Source organism: Lethenteron reissneri, chromosome 46 (assembly GCF_015708825.2).
Source record: "Lethenteron reissneri isolate LAM-NWPU_2019-01 chromosome 46, ASM1570882v1, whole genome shotgun sequence".
In the NCBI taxonomy this organism is placed as follows: domain Eukaryota; kingdom Metazoa; phylum Chordata; class Hyperoartia; order Petromyzontiformes; family Petromyzontidae; genus Lethenteron; species Lethenteron reissneri.
In genome coordinates this window covers 3,198,896-3,220,436 of record NC_083824.1, presented here as the reverse complement: position 1 = coordinate 3,220,436, position 21,541 = coordinate 3,198,896, and the positions used below count along the sequence as shown (strand labels likewise).

General features: G+C 52.0%; 1 protein-coding gene across 1 annotated transcript in view; it reads right to left on the bottom strand.

Moving 5' to 3' along the window:
- Positions 1-504: 504 nt before the first annotated feature.
- The window catches only part of LOC133354093 (solute carrier family 12 member 2-like), a 125,725-nt gene continuing 104,688 nt past the window's right edge, over positions 505-21,541 (bottom strand). The window contains 13 exon segments of the mRNA XM_061570665.1: positions 505-2,486; positions 3,394-3,461; positions 3,915-4,050; positions 4,497-4,583; positions 5,391-5,502; positions 6,449-6,577; positions 7,764-7,838; positions 10,300-10,452; positions 12,040-12,122; positions 13,443-13,549; positions 16,256-16,396; positions 16,704-16,815; positions 18,977-19,076. Coding sequence (XP_061426649.1) covers positions 2,351-2,486; positions 3,394-3,461; positions 3,915-4,050; positions 4,497-4,583; positions 5,391-5,502; positions 6,449-6,577; positions 7,764-7,838; positions 10,300-10,452; positions 12,040-12,122; positions 13,443-13,549; positions 16,256-16,396; positions 16,704-16,815; positions 18,977-19,076 — 1,439 coding nt within the window. The 3' untranslated portion in view covers positions 505-2,350.

Sequence of the window (21,541 nt, the reverse complement as noted above, 5' to 3'; positions counted from 1 at the left end):
ACATACCCAAAACCTGGAGGAAAACGTGTGTTTTGGTGCTTCGGAACCTAGGAAAAGACCCCATCTGACCCCAAGAGCTTCCGACCAATGTCCTAGTCTGTGCCTAATTGTCCTACTTGTCCATTGCTACCACAGGTCCTTGTCCAGGAATCCAGGTCTTCAGCCAGGCAGAAGCAGCAGCAGCCTTAGTCTTGAGACTCATGTTAAGGCAGCCTTGGGTGTGGCCTCTCCAGCCAACTCACCATGCTCAGCAGTCCAGCCAAGTTCAGCCAGCCAGCCAGAATCCCTATAGCTATGTTACCGAATGTATGCAGTATCACCCCACCCCCCTACCGACTGCCATGTGTAACAATTTCCTTAACACCGACCTTACAACACCGAAATCTTGCCCTCCATAAAGGTAAGGACATCACACCAAGGATGCACCACAACCATTCGCCTTGTCAACATGTCACCCACTCAGGACAAAACATACCGCGTAATAAGGCACAATAATCGAGAAAATTCCATAAACAATTTATTGCATTTAACTATAAAGGCTTGCAATTCTGCCCAAGCGTACAATTAAAAGGGACATAATTACACATCACTTTGGAAGAACACATTTGTTTTTTGGATTTATGCCACCCTTCCAATCATTCAGAAACCCAGCGAGCTGTGTATAGAGAATAAAGCGAAAGCAGCAGAACCAAGCCAGTTAAAATCAACCCTGCGAGCCCCGTCATCGTCACTCGCACACACGGACCACCCGAGTGAACCCTCCCATCAAACTTGCCAACTGCTGCACAATCCCCACCCTCGATTGAAAATAAACCTTGGGGTCATATGCCGCTTATTCCCGGGGACCCATATGACCCGGAAGTGACCGTTCTTGTTGCATTGTTGCCCTAGGCATGGTTGTTGTCACCGAGAGAAATAAGGAGGACAGGTGTTGAAAGGCAAACGTGTGGTTTTCACTTTCGTGCTGTATGGCTCTCCGATGCGTCTCCAGGTTGTTACCACGCATCGATTCGGTGCAATGTCCGACATTTCATTGTGTGTGCCAGGAGCTCCTCCGGAATTGAATTAAAGCGGAATCTGCGAAGCACGCGGCGCTGAAACGTCGGCCGAATCATGCAAAATGATGCGCGGTACAACCCAAAAACTATTTATGGGGGTGTATAAAGAGCTTAGATAGCATGTGACCTATCGTCGGTCATATGGCAGTCAATATGTTAAGGCCCCCACCAAACACACCTTTATCCACTCAACACCAATGCCACCTACCACACAAAGTTAACCGCGACACTTTGTCCTCTCGTCGTCGAGTGAATGTCCACCGCGATGGCGGAGCAATTAAATCATCTCGTGTGCAGGAGTGAGATGGACCGTTACATTGCAAGGCCGTGGTGCGTGATGGCTGATGGCTTTGTGGGAGATCTTCATCCAGCAGCGGATTCATCGTGGCTGATCATGCCACCAACAACGGCACCCGTCAGTCACGTGTGAAATTGACATGGGCCGCTCGCAACTCCCTCACATTCATGGAAAATAAAATGATCATTTACACCCCCCTCCCATCCTGTATGACACCAAAAGGCACTTAAAAACTTGCGGCTGAAAGAACTGCATACGGACAAATAACAACTGACAGCGAACCCTCAAACGTCAACGCAACTGCATTCGGAAATCAGAACTACATAAACGTGCTCATGTCAAACCAACAGTGGGCAACGATTGAAAAATAAGTTGACAATCGGACCCGGTGTGCACGGCAGGTTTGCACCCTGTGAATGTCGAAGACTTTGCTACAAAAACGTCTACGTGCATTGCCAACCTTCGGCCTCCCTTTCCGTTGTTCAATGACCATCCTTAAAAACACACCTTAAAAACCGAGGCCTGTTATGATAACAAACAAACAAAAAATAAAGCACGTACAGCAGGCAACCTGGTCCGTCTCTACACATTAATAAACCTAAACATTTCTTCAAAAAACTAACGAGACAAGTTTCAATTAAAATAATGCTACTATTTCATTACCCTCCACACCTGCCCGCGAGCGCCTCCTAACGCCGCCCCATCTACCCAACTCCTTTCCGGTAGCAAAACAAAAAATTTAAACGAAACACACATTGCACGCTTCTTTCTACGCTCCGGCAAAAACCCAGTCTAAAAACTCGCGTCGAACGCCCAACAAGCGAGGCCGACGCAATCAAAAGAGCAGGCCAAACCGCTTTCCAGTGAAAACGCAACGGAGACCCCCCCCACACTTGCGTTGCTCCTCTCTCAAAAGGGTACAGACATGCGCTTCCCAATCATCTTCGCACGCCCCCCCACGCCCCCCCACTACCCAGCATCCGCCCGCTGGCGCTCACGAGTAGAATGTTAGCACACTCTGGTGATTTCCGCGGACGAGCAGTGTGGGCGGTAGGTTCTTCGACAGCACCTCCAGCCAGGCCATGTAGAGCGTGCTTGAGACCGCTCCCTTGCGCGCCACCGGCAAGCTCCTGCCATGCACACGCGCAAAGACAAAGGTCCCCAGTGAAGCCTTAACAAGACCGTTGGGGCAAGTGCTGTTAGCAAGGACCTATGAAGGCCAGCACGGCACACGAGGGGGTGCGTGGCCAGCACCACGCCCGACCGCCTTTGTATCCCTAGTGGCAATGTTTACACATCGCACCAGGTACTCATTTGAGGCTGTGTCGGCCTAGGGGAGGCCCAGGACCGTTTCAGATAATCGTCACTGGTGTTGGCCGTGAGCGGGAATCGAACTCGGGTCGCCAGATTCGTAGCGTAGCTTTTTCTAACCGTGACACTATCGCTCCCCTACTCATGCACGCACGCACGCGCATACGCGCGCGACAACCCACGATGTCAAAGGTACACCCGAGACGGAGAGACAATGCCCTGGGACTCGTTGGTGAATGGGCCCCAGCTCTCTCCCACCCCGTGGATGGACAGATGCCTTGGGAATCGTCGGTGCCACCCCTCCCCGGGCCACACCGGGCGTCCTTAGGTCTCGTCGTAGTCTTCGTCGTCGTTGTTGTTGTTGGTGCCGAGCTGAGATTGCGTAATCCCGGGCTGCGTCTGGATTTAGCTTCCGCTCCCCAACTGTATGTTTCCCTGGATCTCATACGCCACCCTTCAGCCTCGCCGCCGCCCCCGCCGCCAAACCCTCTTCTATCCTCTCATGTGTTTGCCTCTTCACTTTTGCAAAGCACCTCGAGCTGCGATTGCATGCAGATGCTGTGCAAATACAAATTGTTGTTTTATGGCAACGGGTGGGTGCTGTCACTACCATGTACGAGCGCTCCGGAAGTGAATGACACCGACAACACGAGTGCGATGGAACTTCACGAGCCATTTTGTTGTGTAACACAGTAGCACCATCAAAGTAAAAAAAACATCACTTACATGACAATGAGGTTCGCCTTGCGGGAGTGCTCCTGCAGCAACTCATTCATCCGGATCTGACGGTACGTCTACGACAAACCATGTGCACACACGCACACACAAACGCACAAACGCGCACGCACAGACACACACGCAAGCTGTCAGGTACAACACGGAGTGGACTTCTTCTTTCGTAACCAGGGGTATGGAGGGAGTGGGTGATCTGCAATGGTTATGTCGATGTCGACGTTATTAAATCCAAGCTGTATATGATGGGGTAGGAGAAACCTCTGGCCTATGTGTACTCCCTCAAAATGGATTTCTTAAGAACTCGTGGCCACACGAGACCTACCGCTTCAAAGTAGCCTGCAAACGAGATGTAGCCAATCACTGCCAGCACTTTAGCCTCACTAATTAATCGGTCACTCGCAGGGAATATTTTCAACCCGGTAACCACGCGGAATTTCTCGTGTTCGGCAGCCTCAGTTCACGCTTCCGTCACCGCGAGGGCCTCTTCCAAAACCAGGTCTCCTCGCCGGTACCTTGTCGCGAAACCTCTCCAGCTCGTCGTCGGAGATCTTGCAGGGGTTCTCCTGCCGCAGCTTCTCTGCCTCCTCGGCATCCAGGTCCTCCTCGTGCAGGCGGTACGGCTCGATCATCTCCTCGAACGCCTTCACGCTGCCGCGGCACACACCACGGCGCCAAACGCCCCCCCCCGTGTCAAGCGGTCGCTTGATGCCCTCAACGCCGCTGCCCCTCACGGCCTTCTAAAATCCACTCCCCCACCGCACCCCCCCCCATCCTTATCGTGGGATACGTGCAACGTCATGAGCACTAATTGTATTAAAGTGGTGGCTGAAAGGGGGATTGAAAAAGCTGAGGTGTTAAACACAACAGATCCCTTGTAAAACGCCGTATAAAGACCATAGGTGCATAGCGGTGTTAAGCATGCATCTATGAAGGCCTAAACTACACGGGAAGGGATAGGAATTGCGAGGCCAGTAGCAAGCCTGACCACCTTTGTCGCCCCAGCGCTGATGTTGACACACACCCCCCGTGAATTCCGTTTACGGCCGAGCCTGAAGAGGGGAGGCCCAGGATGCGTTGGCTGCACAAGGCCTCACCTATCCTTGTCCGGCTTTGTGTTCATATCTCCCAGCACCTCGATGTCCGAGAAGTCGATGCGGAACTTGCTCAGGAGCGTCGCCATCCTGGCAGTCAACAGCACCGTAACGTACGGACGTTCACATGCAACAAAGACAAACATCCCCCCTATAGTCATAGCAAACTGTTGGGGCAAGTGCTTAGCGAGTAGCACCTATGAAGGCCGGCACCACGCTCGGTCGCTCCACAGTGCTGAATGTTTTACACATTGCACCCGGTACTCATTTAATGCCGAGTCGACCTTGGGGAGGCCCAAGATCGGTTCAGAAATTCATTAACGATAACGAGTGCAAAAAACACACCCACAGGGGTATCGCCCAATTGCCAACTCATCACCCCAATACTCCGATACTACCACTGGCTCCCAATAAATTTAATTAATCGGGTACACAGGCTGCAAAAATTCACATGAACTCGCCCCCTTCCTACCCCTCCACACTCATTTAACTCGACTGCCTTCCATGCCCGTTATCTGATTATTGACGAACTGATGAATTGTTTAGCCCCCCCCCACCGCTCATAGTTGTCAATTTTTTTCATTAGCGAGTGCTGAACTATTGCAGCCATCTAAAATCCGGAGGTGGTCAAGGGCCTCCCCCGTTGATGTTGCTTCCTTGCCTCTGAATTTTTTTCCAAGTCAGAGGGGGGAATGCTGCTGGCACGATCGAATCTTTGAAAAGCAAATTTTTTTTTAACATTGACTTCACTTTTATTTACCTATTTCATTATTACCCGGTTCGATTGACCAACGGGTTTTGTGTTGTAAAGTGCCCCTGGGATGCGTCGCGTGACGATCGCACGAGGAGCGTTGATAGACTAAACAAACAAACCGCGTGGCCGAGTAGGGGACTCACACGCGCTTGTCGTGATCGATGCGGTTGATTTTGCCGCCGATGAACACTCGGATCTTGCAGTCGCGCCACGTCTTCTTGGTCGTGAGCAGGTAGGGCACGAGCAGGGTGAGGCCTGCACGTGATAACGTGCCGCCGCACAGAGCCGTGTCAACGTGCCGCCGCACAGAGCAGTGTCAACGTGCCGCCGCACAGAGCCGTGTCAACGTGCCGAGCCGGCACCGCCCGGATCTGGGGTTTGAGCATGTGGGCTCCAGCCCTCGGATGGCGTTTTGCGGTTGTAATGTCCATTATCCGGCACCGCGTCTGACGTTTCCACTCCAGGCACGCAAATTCAGCTCCTCAAGAAGCTTCCGGCAAATGGAGCTAAACGTCGGACAGCCTGTGATCCGATTGGACGTCGCCATCCCAGTTGCGATCAAATTTGTAAAGATTTTGGGTAGCGAGATTTTTACCGAGGGGTAATTCCATCACAAGTATTGACGGTGTGGCGACGGTCGCCAACGGCGATGACTGGCGATGGTTGCCCTAAAAACTAAACTTTTATTTTACCAGGTAAGACCCACTGAGCTATGTAGCTCTTTTTGAGAAGCGACCTGGCCACAAATGATAGCTCAACGAAGTGGCTTAACATGTTGAAATGTATAACAAGCAAATACTCTAAACGCACGTTTCTACATCTTGACTTAAATCTTTCATGACTGCAGGAATTTAAATTGTTTGGGTCTTTCGATAAAGTCATGTAGACAGGTTCAAAGAAAAATAACAAAAAACTACGACGTTTCCATCGCAACACAAGCGTTCATCATCATCCTGATGACAAACGCTTGTGTTGCGATCGAAACTTCGTAGTTTTTTGTTATTTTTCTTTGAACCTGTCTACATGACTTTATCGAAAGACCCAAACAATACGTTTCTACATGTGGCAGAAAAAAACCGGAGGACCCAGAGACAAATCGACATGACCATGGGGAGAACACTCAAAACTCCAAATATACCAGACGAGTTAGATAACATATCGCCACCGCGTCGCCCCATCACCGGCGCACAGACCACCTCACCTCCGTCGTCAAACAGCCACCACACGTCGATGGTCCCCTTGCCCTGGCGAATGTTGAACTGCGCGCTGGCGTCCAGCAGCTTCTGGTCGAAGTTGGTCAGCGGGAGGGTGTGCAGCTTGCTGCGGCGCTCTGTGCGCGGTGGCGCGAAACAAAGACAGAGATCGTCCCGTGCAGCCATTAACAAGTGTTGCTTGCTCAGCACCCTATCAAAGGCCGGCACGGCATGCGATACGTGCACCGCGCCTTTTGCCAGCTTACGAATCGAGATTAATGAATAACAGCGATTGCCGCCGTCAACGTCGATGGAATGTTTGTGGTGCACAGGTTGAAGAAAAGGTGGGTCAGGAGAGGACAAAAGCACCACTTCAAGGCCCTTAAACACCAAGTGTAGAGACAACAAGAGAATTCAAAGGAGAGGTTCCATTGAAAAACTAAATACTCTTCAAACGCAAACCTTCACGCTCGGGGACAAAAAAGAATTGCCAGTGCTTTCCAACACCAACTGCTTTAAAAAAATACACGACCGCTTGGACGAGTCTTTCTAAAACATCCAAGATTGATTCGACGATGAGAATCAATTGGTGAGCACGGCAGGGGGGGCGGGGGGGGATGGATTTCCACGAGGCAGCGAGAGGAGTGCGGTTTGAAAAGCGCCGGTACGGGGCGAGAAACGCCGGCGAGCAACGAGACATCAGCAACACGCTCCGGCGCTGGAGAGGAGAAGAGAATACAGCAGTTAGAGAGCACAATAATCCAGGGACAGAGAGGTGCAGACTGACATAATCCTAGGGGCAAGCAAGTCGAGTCAAGGTGACTTGGAGCTTTAACTGAACAAAACTGCCCTTCAAATATTTTTTTTTTACAATGAAAGTAATAACAAAAAAATTACCGTATATACTGTACCGCCACTTAAAATTATTTATTTTAGTCTATTGACCTATCAGCTCTTCTGAACTTGTGTTGAGGAGCAGCATTTTATTCAAGCCCTTGTGCTTGCCGATACAGCACTAGGGCAATGCCGCAGCAACGTCACTCGAGTGTTCCTGACCCTAAACTGAAATGCTTTTTTTCCCATCGTAAAAGCATCAAACTCTTGCGCTTTCCCAGGGCACCCAGCGTGAAACGCAGCTGAAATACCGCACAACAGAAACTATTTATTTTATGACTTGCGTCTTCCTTTGAAAGGAGAGAATGCAGCGCATCGGGAGAGAGAATTGAGGAAATCTGAAAGGTTCAGAAGGGGGGTGACAGATCCAAGGCCACAAGCACAGGGGCCGAGAGTCCAAGGTCTTGCCAACATGGTGCTCGGGCCTGCCTTTATGCAGCAGAGGCTTTGTCTGCTGCCCTTTGCCTTCTTCCTCCTCCGCTCCAGGGGTGCCGCTGCCAGTGACTGTTCGACCATTAAACGGTGTGCGAGTACACACGCACACACGCGCACACGCACACACGCACACACACAACCAAATACATCAACAACTTTCTCCGGCCAACGCCGCACGCGTTTCACCGACAACTGTGGGTGGGCAGCCTTTTCCTTACGGGGGATGGAATAAAATAACAAATTCCAGCCACTCTCAACCCACTGCTGGAGGAAGGCCTCCTTACATCACCATACTTCACTTTTGGACCATACTTCACCACGCTGGTCTGTATGGGTCGGTGAAGGGGGGGGGGGGGGAAGTGTTGGGGGGGGGGAAGGACAGGATCAGTGTTGATATTACTCGCCATGGCCAGGAATTGAACACGGGTCGCTGTGGGTTCATAGCCAAGTGCACCAGCCACTCATTTTAAAATCGATTCATTGTTTACCTCCTTAACGGTGAAGAGAAACCAATCACCAATTTAATGATCACAGCAGGCCAGCTTCGCGGACCTTTCAAGTTCTTTGAAAAGGCCAATTAATTCGGATTAACGGTACCCGCATCAACTTCTTATCAAAATCGTCCGTAAACTCTCCCACCGCGCCAGTGTGTGTCTCGGACTCAGCCTGCGATCAGTGGGAAACGGGGCCCACAGCAGAAGCCGACTCCTCGTCCGTGGAACAACGCTCTTCCCCAGAACATTCGCGACTCTGAGTAGGTAGAGTCTTTTAGGTGCCGTCTTGAAACGTATCAGTTTTCACTTGCACAGCCGGTCTGCGTATGTGTTTTGATTATAGTGTGCTGATCTTTAAAGGTGTATTGAAAAATGTTGATACTGCTGCTGATACTCCTGCTGTTATGGAGTGACTCATGCAGCCAGGTATGGCTGCAAAGTTTGGTCGTAAATGTTATGTATATCGTTTATTGTTAAATTTGAATCACAGTTCCTATGATCACTTTTACATAGTTTTTATAGCTTTTTTTTGTTGATTTTGAAAAGTTTTGGTTTAGCCATGTTTGTTTATTGTAGTACAGAGTTAGCCTGATAACTTTAATGTAAATTGTCTTATGGTTGTTATTGTTTGACTTGCATCCCACTGGGATTTTTGCACACAGCGTTGATATACGGTGTTTTTTCTGGAAGACTGCTGTTTTTTCCTGGATTTTTCTGTTTGCGTGTAGTCACTTTAAGATGTTTCTTGTTCATGTTTTTATTTGTTGCGGTTGCACCCCAGTCAAGAGCCGCATGGCTCACAAGGCTATACCTAATAAATGAAACTGAAATGTGCCTTTTACATTGTTTTGATTCCTTTCAGTTTTATTCAGTTATATCTGTTAAGGGTTTATTCAGTTTTATTTGTCTGGGGTTTGTTCAGGGTCCTTTTATTTTATGTACAGCTCTGCGAGGCCTTGTGAGACTGGCGCTGGATACCACCGAGCTTTAAGAGGTTAGTTTCTTCTGCCCATCGGCCAAACCAAGCGCTGGGAACTCAGTACGAGCCAATGATGGTCACCTTTTCACCCTCGTCCCTTTCCCCATCTGGCCGTCAGCTACGCCACAGGGCTCCCGCCACCCCCCCCCCCCCCCCCCATGACGCTGGCCCTCTACCACTTCAGGTCGGGGAGCAATTCCTCAAAGCGTGACATCTTGCAGAGGAACAAACGCGAGTCCTTCGCGACGCAGGAGATAAGCTGGGCCTCATGAAGTCACGTGCCTTCCAGTGTTAATAATGCCTTAAGCGGCTTTCCCGTGAGCGTGTTTGATAGAAGAATTCGTCAAATTAAACTCGATAAACGTCAAGACGGCTTGCGCCCGAACGAGGGCTCTGGCGGCCTCCGGTTTTTCCCTCCACATTTAGAATCAACGTGGGTTTAGAGTATTTGGCTGCTAACTATAGATTTCTACGTGAAAAGCCACTTCATTGAACTATTATTTGTGGACAGGTCGCTTCTGAAAAAGAGCTATATAGCAGCTAAGTGGCCCTTACCTGGTCAAATAAAAAAAAAGTAAATGGAGGGAGTCGGCTTGTAACTCTCGATCGGGGCGGAGAACAGCATCGTGCTTCCTCCGAGAAAGTGTCACCATGCGACTGGCTCCACAGAGAGCGCTACGCACGAGCTACTCCACGGGCGAGGACCCCTCGACACAAGCACGTGCACATATGGCCCTTTTTGTCAACCTGCTGCTGCATGAGGAGAGCTCACCACTCTGTGCGGGTCCGTGATGGTTTTGTTAACGGCACCCGCGTCCCGGTAGCGTGTGCGCTCGCTGCGTCCCTCGCCTACTCACCGGTGTGGGCCAGGGGAATCCCGGTGCGGGCACGGGAGTTTGTGACTCATTCTAGATTTGAGTTTTTCGTGACTGCAAGGATCCATACCCTTTGGTTATTTCGGTAAAGTCACGTTTTTGTGACTCGCCGGAGGCACCGGACCAGGCTCCGGGCTTGACCGCGGCGTCTCCCCGGTGCGCTCGCGGCGTTCCTCACTCACCGATGCGCAGTGGAGTTCCCGGTTCGGTGGCCTCCTGGGGGCTGCTGGACTCGGATTTGTCACCCCCCCCCACCACTACGTCCGTGAGGCCTCCCTTCTCCGTCTCCATGTCCTTCTCCTCCTCGCGCTCCTTTTCCAGCAGGCGGAGCTCCTCTGTGTCACACGCACGCAGGCAAAAAAAAGACAAAGATCCCCCATATAGCCTTAATAGACTGTAGGGGCAAGTGCTGTTAGCGAGCACCTATAAAGGCCGGAACGGTACACGAGGGGGTGGGTAGCCAGCGCCACGCCCGACCGCCTTTGTCTCCCCAGTGGCGATGGTTACACACCACACCAGGTACTCATTTGAGGCTGAGTCGGCACACACGCAGGCACACACAACCGCCAAGAAAATGCACCGTTGTTGCCATTGCCATCACTGTTAAGAGTCGCGAAGCAAACAACAACGGCGGTGATCAGACACGTGACTGGGCTGCTTCCCAGCCAGAGCTCATTTAGCTGTGAATTTTATTTTCGTTGTTAGTCTTCATCCGTTCGACATTAAGTCCACCATTAGATTATTAAATGTTGGTGTCAGGGGTGCCCAATTTCCCTACCACCCCACCCTCCAATAAAATTTAGTTACGTTCATATAGAAAATAAAACATTTTGAACGTGATTTAAAGCTTTCGTGACTCCAGGGATTCATATTCTTGGTTCTTTCGGTAAAGTCACGTAGAAGGGAAACAATAAAATAATAAAAATATTAAACAATAAAATTCTCACGACGTTTCGATTGCAACACAAGTAATCATCATCAGGTGTGAAACCCACAGCAAGATTGCTTGTGTTGCAATCGAAACGTCGTGAGAATTTTATTGTTTTATATTTTATTATTTTATTGTTTCCCTTCTACGTGACTTTACCCTAAGAACCAAGAATATTTTGAACGTGGTCGGGTGCGACTTTAAAATCAACGGAGGTGTAAAATGACGATGGTGTCACTTGTACCAACGTAGACTCATGCAGATTCATCAACGAACATCTCGATGCACCCTTTACGCACTTGATCTGGTTTTAAAATGATGACCGCGTGACCCCAGAGCCCATGTGCAGCGCACACGTCGCTTGTGCGGCAATGACAACATCTCCAGAGTCTCGGTCTTCAACTGGCGTTACTCTGCGATTCAGAGCCACGCGCTACTTTATATCTGTAGCGCTGCAGCACACCACGTTTAAACAGAGCGGCCGTGTTTCATGGGACAGCAACTGAACAAAATCTATACCGCCTCTATGTCCTCCTCCGAGATTGCTGCCGGGTGGCCCAGAGGTCGCAGCGTCGAATCGGCACCACTGAGGTCCTGGGTTCGATCCCAGGCAGACGCCTCCGATTAATTAGATTTTTCAAGTGTGGTGAGCTGACGTTCTCAGTCCCGTCACAAAATGACCGCATATAAAAACAACACCCAAGCGTCATCATCATATTAAATTTGGTTATACATACAATTTTTGGCTAAATTTGTACTGTGTGGTCACGAGGTCACTTGCAACTAAGGAGGTAGTTCTGCGGTATCCGCTTCCACGGGCTGTTCTTCTCACCGCAGAGCATCTTGCTGCTCTGTGAAGGATGTGCGAACGGGTGCTTCTCATCGTCGCATGATGTCGTTTGCGCGATCGGGATTCAATTCCGGGGGCGGGAGGTGGATGGAAATATAAAAAAGAACACACGAAACCGGTGTGGTGACAGGAAGCGTTGCTCACCCTGGATCTGCACAATGTGCGACACGTCGAGGCCCTCGTGCAGGCGGAACACCAGCACGCCGTACTGGAAGTCAAACGCGTCGCTGGGGGCGGCAGCGGAGGGGGGGATGCGACGACAGTTTAAGAACTGCACCGCTGCGTACGATTTCTTGTGCGATCGTTGTCTTATTCCTCTCTCGATGCGTTTTCGGTTTATACCACGAGTGAGTAGTCCCGGCATGGTCACACAACCCCGCCTCCCCGCCCCGCAAGGCCCGACATGGCATGGGGTCTGTTATTTAGTCAATTATTATGAATTAGAACATAATTATTCTTTGGTTCTTTCGGTAAAGTCACGTATAAAGATAAAATAATAAATTAAATAATAGCATACTACGATGTTTCGATTGCAACACAAGCAATCATCATCAGGTGACTTTACCGAAAGAACCAAAGAGTAATCCCTGCAGTCACGAAAGCTCCAAATTAAACATTATTATCTGCTTCCTCACTTGAAAATAAACCTCCATTTCACCAACCCGAATCAGAAACGTTAGCTTGGCTTAAACCACGTTTCCAACGCAGCTCCTGCGGCAGTAGCGCGTGCGGGCGAGCGGAACCTCCCGCCTGGCTGCCTCGGCAGCAACCAACTCGGCCCTTCGCGGCCACAGCCAAGGCCAGGGGGAGGCGGTGAACGGAAATGCGCGAGACTCGCCGCTAGGGGGCGGCTCGTCCTGTGAATCTTTACGTTCGGTCTCAAATATCCATAGAAATTAGTGATGGGGGAGGGTGGTTCAGGTTTGGTTTGTGTGCATATGTTTGCCGTGTGTGTGTGTGCGCGCACGTGACGGGGTGAAGGTGGGGGTGTCGCGGGGGTGATGAATTATGTTGCCCTCTTAATGAGCCACAGGACCCGAGTTTGAACTCGAACTGCCATCCTCCATCCCCCGGCAGAGCGTTTCTACAAAAACATCCCCCCCCCCCCCGTCATCTCGCATTGGCCCACCACATTCTCTCGGCTAAAATTTGCTTCGCGAACTCGGGCCGAATTCCCCACGTCCGAATTTTGACCGAGGGGAAAATCATCACCCCAACGTGTCACAATTGTAACCTGGTCAGCTCGTGCGATAATTCAATTAGTGCCCCAAATCAAACCACTTTTCTTGAGCCCAGCGCGATTCGTCCTCGAACTCAGGCTGACTCAAACGTAGGCAGACTCGAAATCTGGCCAACCTGGGCCGTAACCCGAGCTCGGGCCAGCCCAAGTCATTCCAAGTTATCCCACGGAAAACGAAGCGTCCGAGTCCGGAATGCCAGCGACGTGGGCGCGGACCGACACACTCTACGACTGCGCGTCTCTCCTCCGGATGGCCCCGCGGATCTCTGGCTTCCAGCGCGGGAGGTTCGGCCGCCGCATCGCTCACTGGATGATGTTGATGTACTCGTCCACGTCCTTGGATTCGGCTCGCCGCCAGTTCTTCTTGAAGCCGACCACCAGCGTGTTGGGCTTCATGCGGCCCAGCCCTGCCGCCTGGAAACACACCACACACACGCTTCACTCCTGCTTCCAGCTTTTTTTTCATTTTTCAATGTGACGTTTCATCGCAAACTATCCCCGACTGTGCGATCGACGTCCTGACGCGAGACGGAGAATCCCGTTCGGAAATCTCACAGAGCAGTGCAACCGTTTGCGTGATTCAGAGAACGGTTCATGGAAGTAGATATCGCAGAGCTACTTCCGAGATCACTTTCTTCAAGTCACCTCTGGTCCACATACAGTCGAGGGCAGTGATTTCCCGCTCGCGCATGCTTGCAGAGACACTTGTCACATGGCAATATAAAACGTGATCATTTCTTAATCCTCAGAGCTGGAATTTAGCCAAATTTTAACTAAAACCAATTTAACCTGTTGTTGTGTTTACGTAGTCATCGGTGAGCACCGGTCTGTGACCATCAATTTGCTAGACTAGCAAACCTTGGCTGAAACCCAGTTTAATAATAATGATAATAACTACGGGTGACTGAAACCCAGAGCGAAGCCTAGGATCTCAGGGGTGCCGACTCCGTGTCACCGACCCGGCATTGGCTTCCTGAACCAACAGTCGCACCCGGCACTTAGGTTATCGCATTTGTGTCGCCTCAAGTAAACATTTGGATTGTGAATACCAGGCCAGGTATGATTGCTCTGTTACGGCCATTGCCATATGGCGCAATGTTCTCTTTCAATGTTTGTGCATGCGATGGCAAACTTTGTTCCCCCTTCCATCTACCAACAGAAGGGGAAAGTGAGTGCAGGCTTTTGACACTAGTCTCCGTCGAGGAGACAGACATCTATAAAAATGTATGTCATTGAGTTGTCCTAGAAATTCCCAAGACTTTATTTCAGCCGGGCCATGCAGTGTGACATTTTGCCAATTTCATTCATGACCACCTTGGCCTCATGATAAGTGGAGCATCATGAGATAACCCACAGTGCATACGGGCAGAGGTGAAAACGCTCAAAGCTCTGCTGACAGATTCAGTCGGTGGTTCAATCTGGCAGGAGCACCCAGATTAGTCTGCGAACCACACCCATTGTCGCAGGCCCGTCTCTCGGCCGCTTGCGACCTCGAAGCCAACAACACCCTGGGCAAGACAACCAATCCACGCCTACGCTTGCATCGAACCCTACTAAGCTTCGGAGCTGCGACGAGATTGGCCGCGTACACGGAGCGATGCGCTCGCGAGATCCGTGGGCAGCCGAGCCAAAGCGAATCCCTGCGTGAAAAGCTGGACTCGCGAAACGGCCATACGGCTGATCCACAGCAGACAGCCGCAATTCATGTGCAAATGAACGTGGCTATCGCACGCGAGTTACGCCGCGCACACGTTTCTCCCCTGGCGCGATGAGGACACTACGCCATTCGCAAAACGGGCGCCCTCAAGAAAAGATCCGAATTAATTCGTCTCGCCCGTCGCTCTGGCAATGGCGGTAGAGCGATCGGCGAGGAGCGTCGGGCCTGTGCTCGGGCGCTCGGCGCAGAACCCCTCCGTCGTTCAGACTAGTCCAATTTGTTCCGCTGCGAGGGGGCCGCGTTTCTGTTCGAGCCACGCACGCGGTAACGACTGATGCAAACTCACCGAGGTGGTTCGGAGGCCGGAGCTGCACAGGAGCCAGCACCGTTGAGATTCCCAGAGTTGGAATCCGGGTTTCAGCTACCACCCCCCACCCACCGTGGTTAAATCGGATTCTCACCGCCTAGTCGAGGTGACTACCGTGTAAAATTTTACTCTTAAACTTAATTAAACTTATTCCAGCTCCAAGTCTTTACAGACTCCAGTTGTATTCCCGTGCGACAAACACTGTTCTTGCAGTGCGTAGTAGAGGTGCCGCTTGTGTTGATACGGAGGCCTTCTCATGTATATATGTTGAACTTCTTTCGCACCGTATGTAGCCAACCGTGCTAATCGGAGGTACAGGTGAACACAAAAACAAGTAATAAAAGTGCATAGCTCCAGTGGCTTGCTAATATCAAAGGAAGAGCGTTCCAGACGGCCGAGGAAATGGCTGTCAAGTGACCTCAGGAGTCGATCTGGGACACCTTCTCTCCAGAATCCAGGTGGTGCACTGCTCACTGCGCGAGTTGGCAGTGTCTGCGTCTCACGATGGCACGATGCCAACAGCACAAATGAAATACAACTGGGGAGGGCGCAGCAAATCAGACGCAGCATGGGAGAGCGGCCCGGGGTGGGGGGGAATGGCAGTGGCGGCAGGTGCCAGCACTAGCGATCGCGCCGATGGTGCTGGCGGTGGTGGCTGCAGTAGGGGCGGTGGTGGCAGTTGTGTGAGAAGTAGCGGCAGTAGAGATGGAAGCAGCAGTGGCAGTGTCAGTAGCAGTGATAGCGGTCACGGTGGTGGCAGTAGCGGTGGGAGCGGTAGTGACGGTCGCAGTAGCAGTGGTAGCAGTAGCGGTGGTGGCAGTAGCAGTTGTAGTGGTAGTGGCAGTAGCAGTAGCAGCTGTAGTGGTAGAGGCGGTGGCAGTAGCAGTTGTAGTGGTAGTGGTAGTGGCAGTAGCAGCTGTAGTGGTAGAGGCGGTGGCAGTAGCAGTAGCAGCGGTAGTGGCGGTGGCAGTAGCAGTTGTAGTGGTGGTGGCAGTAGCAGTTGTAGTGGTAGTGGCAGTAGCAGTAGCAGCTGTAGTGGCGGTGGCAGTAGCAGCTGTAGTGGCGGTGAGGGTGGCGGCAGGGGAGCCGGCCGTACCTGCAGGAAGTGGAGCGTGCCACCTCGCAGGTCGTCGGCGCACACGGCCGAGTAGAACGCCTTGCGGCGCTGGCGCAGCAGGTACTGGTGCTGCTTGGAGGCGTTGGCCGTCAGCTCCTTGAGCGCCTGCCTCCGCGGGCCCTGTGCACGCACGGGGGACGGACGCGCAACGGTCGCCACTCGCCCCTCTGTCGTTTGCGATCCGTCGACAAGCAGGGCGGTTCACATTTTGGCCAAACGAAGGGTGGCGTCTTGGAGACAAACTCGATAACCCATACACGTGTGTGTGTATATAAAGATTTATATTTGAAGATAACAACCCATGGTAGCTCGACACCCGTGTGTATCGCGTTTCAACCGTGCGGCCGCACGTCAACGGAAGCTTCTCGCTCTGCTCGTTTCGGCGGTCTGCAAGTCGCTCTCTCGCGCACCGCCAGGGGGAACTCACCACGCATACGTGGCTGCACACCATGAGGCCCACGTTCTTGGTGAAGGCGTGAACGAAGTCCACGAGCGCCGGGCGAGACTCCGGGGGGCCCGTCAGCACCAGGCACTGTGGCCTACGCACGCACACACAAAGATAAAAGACAAAGATCCCCCGTATAGCCTTAACAGATTGTAGGGACAAGTGCTGTTAGCGAGCACCTGTGAAGGCCGGCACGGCACACGAGGGGGTGGGTAGCCAACACCACGCACGGCCGCCTTTGTCTGCCTAGTGGCGATGTTTACACATCGCACCAGGTACTCATTTAAGGCTGAGTCGACATAGGAGAGGCCCAGGACCGGTTCAGATAATCGTCACTGGTGTTGACCGTGAGCGGGAATCGATAAAAGACAAAGATCCCCCGTACAGCCTAAACACAAAAGCACACACACAAACATTTACAATGAGCCCGCGTGTAAGTCTTGTCGACTCTGTTGGCGAGCACCGATCAAGCCCGGCACGGTGCACGAGCCACACGTTGGTGTGGCCACCTTCATCTCCCAGTGCTGATATTTTCATACTGCAGCGCGTACTCACTTAAGGTTGAGTGGACCTAGAGGAGGACCCAGCACCGGTTCAAATATTTTCCACTGGTATTGACCGTGAGCGAGAATCAAACTCGGCTTGCCTGGCCAACCAATGCAACCACTCCCCCCCACACCATACACACAGGAATGCACGCACGAACAATGACATCGGCACACACGCACGGACGGACAACATCAATGCGCGCACACACGCCGGTACGACCATTGTTGCTCAAACCGCCCCTTCTGGGGGCGACTCATTGTTAGCGAGCGCCTATTGCCACGCCCGACTCGCTCGGCCTCGCCGCCTCCGTGGCACCGCGCAGCCTCGCCGGCGGCACGAGCGGACGTGCCACAGCGCAGCACCGCTGCGTGATGTCATCCCGGCCGCCGCTCCTCACGACGCACACAACACCAGAGGGTCCGCTCGCTCCCGGAGGACCGCGGGGAAATTCATTCTCCGCGACCAATAGCGTTGAACGTCGCCTCGACTAAAAATACGGCGCCGAACGCCTCGGCCGTACGCGGGGGCACGGTGGGCTTTGTGCAACGCGAGACAAAGCGCCGCGAGCTGGCACAGAGGAAGACCCGTGTTCATTGTGAGGGCCCGGCCTTTCCCTGCCATTGTCACGGCGGCCGGTTGTCCGCGGACGATGCGGGGTGGGGTGGGGTGGGGGGGGTGACGAGAGCGCGGCCGTCGAGCTCTTTGTCAAGACGCGCAGCTCGCAGAAGCTTCACCTCGACCCAGAGAGGAATGCAACAATGGCCGAGTTGGGTTAAAGCGGCAGGGGAAGAACCTATCTACGTGACTATATCATTGGCGGACAACAGCAACAACCACCGTTGACCACTAAGTGGTGGTGATGTCACGACGGCGCTTGTGCCATGCTAGGTGCACTTTGAGGCCATGTAAAGTGTCAAAGGCCCACTGGCCGGAAGTCAGGCCGAGGTGCCATGGGTTGACTGAGATGACCGACAGATGCACCAACTGTGCACTCCCCACTGTGCCAACTCTGTGTTTTAGCCGCCCGGCGCTCCGCCCGTTGTTGAGAGTGTCGCTCCTCTGCTCAGCAGCGTCCTTCACGAGCTTCGTTTGCACACGTTGACGCACACGACTCGGCAACTCCTGTCACAGCAAGAGGCCCTTGCCAGTAACAAAAGTGAGCGAGTGCACCGATATCATTATCAGCGTTGTTCTCACGTCGGCGTTCCCCCCGCCCCCCTCTAGTACCCGATTAGCGAGGCTACGATGCTCGCAGCGATGAATGAATATAATTTTTAGGCCGCTTAGAAGTGACAGGCCTCATACATGGCTGTGCGTTGAATGAACATAATCCTCGGGCCATAGATTAGGCGATCTCCAATACCAATGGCCAATGAAGAAGAGGCCACAGTGCGGCTGCGATCAGCAATCTTATTGCCGCCGTCCGCCCTCATCACTTGCCGGCAACGTTTCTGGCATTCACCTGGGGGGGGGGGGAAGCCGCGCGTCCGAGCGGCGTTCGCACATTTCTGAAATGTTTTTGAAATGTCCCCACGGCATCCCGTGGGCGAGCGCGAGCGTGTCGCTGCGCTCGGACGAGCGGTGTGCCGATGCAGCGAAATGTGAGCGGGACCTGCACACTGAGGGCGTATGGTGATGTTTATTGCGATAAAGGGGACACCACCCCCCCCCACCACCCCCCTCACCACCCCCCGTGAATTTCGTACCGGAAGTTTTTGACGTGGTCCTCCACGCCGTAAAGACGGATCGAGTTCTGCAGCGCGTTGAGATAAGTCAGCGCCTGGGTGGACGAGCCCCAGTTCACATCTGCGGCACGAACACACGGCACAAATACACACACGCAAAATTCCAGTGAGCGTCTCTCCACGAGCCTCGTGACTCACCCAAACTTGGCCTCAAGGTGCTGTTTATCAAAAAAAACAGCCATGCTCTATCCACGGCGGCTTAAAGACCTCCTCCCAAAGCGCCATTCCTCTCATTCACGTGATGCACCAAACCGATGGGCTCCTCTGATTCCATCGCTTCGTTTCCACGGTGGACATATTCTCGGTCGTGCGTTCTCTCCTTTAGCTGCCAATCCATTGTCAGTCTCAAACCGCCGGCCATGATCCCTTCGAGTGACGCGTCCCGTCCAACCCGACTGACTTTTCGTACGGGCAAATTTTACGTCTCCAACTCACGATAGCAGAAAAGTTAGGACTTTGAAACTTCACCGCGCACGAGTGAGGCACTATATAAAAAAAACACAATTACAGAGGGTAATGATTTTAGAATGCGGCGAATGATAGCACCTCTAGTGGCTGCAGCAGTAACACAAGCCCATTAGGTGCGACATCGACCCACGGCTCTAAACGCTCCGATCCCTACATATGGTTCGACACGTGTGCACAGCAGCTTTGCGAATTGACTTTAAATAAATCAATCAATCGATGCATCATCACTCCACCAATAAACAGACAAAAGTTCACGGCACATTACCAAGCGGCTTCAAAAAAAGAATCCTCCCATGACCCACTGCCAATAAAATAAAACATCTGCCAATAAATTCACCAGCATTGGTTCAACAAAGTCTGAGTCTGCTGATTAGACAATGAATGTCAAAACCGGTTGGGAGTTTTGCTGAAAATTACATACTCCCAGAAGGCCGTGTGGCTAATGCGAATTTGAGTCGGCTATGAGGTAGGAGAAAGGAGGTGAATTTCCAGTAAACATGCAACGTTGGCACGTGGTTCGAACCGTTGGCCCAATGTTCGCCCAACGTTCCATGTTTACTCAGGACCGGTCAGAGCGGCGAATTTGAAACCCGGTTATCTTCCAGCCGCTGTGCCGGCTCAGAGGCGGCTGCTCACAACCTTCCCCCGCAATGACGCGGTGCTGGCCCCCAGGGACACCCTCGCTACGAATGACGCTCCACTTCCTGGCAAGGGACGCCGCGTTCTCATTGTGTCTGTTGGTCGCATTGTTTTTGCTTTTATTTGTTTAACCTTCTTTTGCCGCCCCCCCTCCCCTTTTCCTTTAAGCTTATTCCAAACGCGTTTTTAGCATCCGTATATTTTATACGGAGGATCATGGCGGATGGTGGTATGGGGAGGGCCTTCATCCAACCAGTGGACAGAACATTCCCGTAAACGTGAAACGTTGGGGGCAAACGTCGGTCCAACGGTTCCAACCACATGCCAACAACGTTGGCATGTTCACCGGGAATCCGGCAATGATGACGATTACGCATGAACACAAACGTCACCTATAACATACTTATTCTTGGTTCTTTCGGTAAAGTCATGTAGAAGGTAAATAATAAAATAATAAACATTAATCAATTAAATTCTCTCGATATTTCGATTCGTGAGAATTGTATTGTTTTATTATTTTATTATTTCCCTTCTATGTGACTTTACCGAAATAACCAAGAATATGAATCCCTGCAGTCACGAAAGCTTTAAATCGAAATATAACATACTTGTTTTTTTTAAGCCTACAATGTCACTGGGTGGATGTGTTGAGTATGTTTTTTATGTCTGTAAGCCTGAAGAAGCAACTTGAAGGTTGAGGTTGTTATTGTTGTGTCCAGCTATTGGGGTTCTTGGGCTGAGACCATCAACTGCACTACAACTGTGCCAGACCATAGATTCAGAATATTTTCATTAATCTGCGGCACCACCCCACCTTCACTGACCAGCACGGTGAAGTACGGTTAAACCACCCCCGCGACCCACACACTACGTGGGGAGGTTTGCATCGAGCAGCGGACTGACCAAGGGCTGCATACGTACATGCAAGCATATACGCTAGTACATGAGCTGTCGACAAGTGCACGCCACTGACAGCGATTTTCATGGAAACGCTCCCCTACGCGATGGCCGTGTGTATGCGCAGCGGTGGAACGTTGCTCGGCTCGGCGGCGTCTCCTAAGGCCAGTGGTGGGCTCCTAATGGGGCACACAGCCTCGCCAGCCCCCGCACGCCTGCCCCCACACGCATGCCCCCGCATGCCTGCCCCCGCACCCCTACCCCCGCACAGATCACGGGTTCTGGTTCTGTGCGCGTCGGTGAACAAGTTTCTGCTAATTTTTGGTGGAAAGTGAGAGATTTTTACTGCTAAGAAACGTTCACAAAAAATCTCATCTCGATTGTTATGGCTTCCTGCGGGGGGGAGGGAGGGGGGGTGGTGGTTGGATCTCGCTACGTGGCTGTCAATTTAGCGCAAAGCGAGGTTAAATCGGAGGTCAGAGAGATTAATTAATAATACTAAATCCCAGTGCATGAATAAAC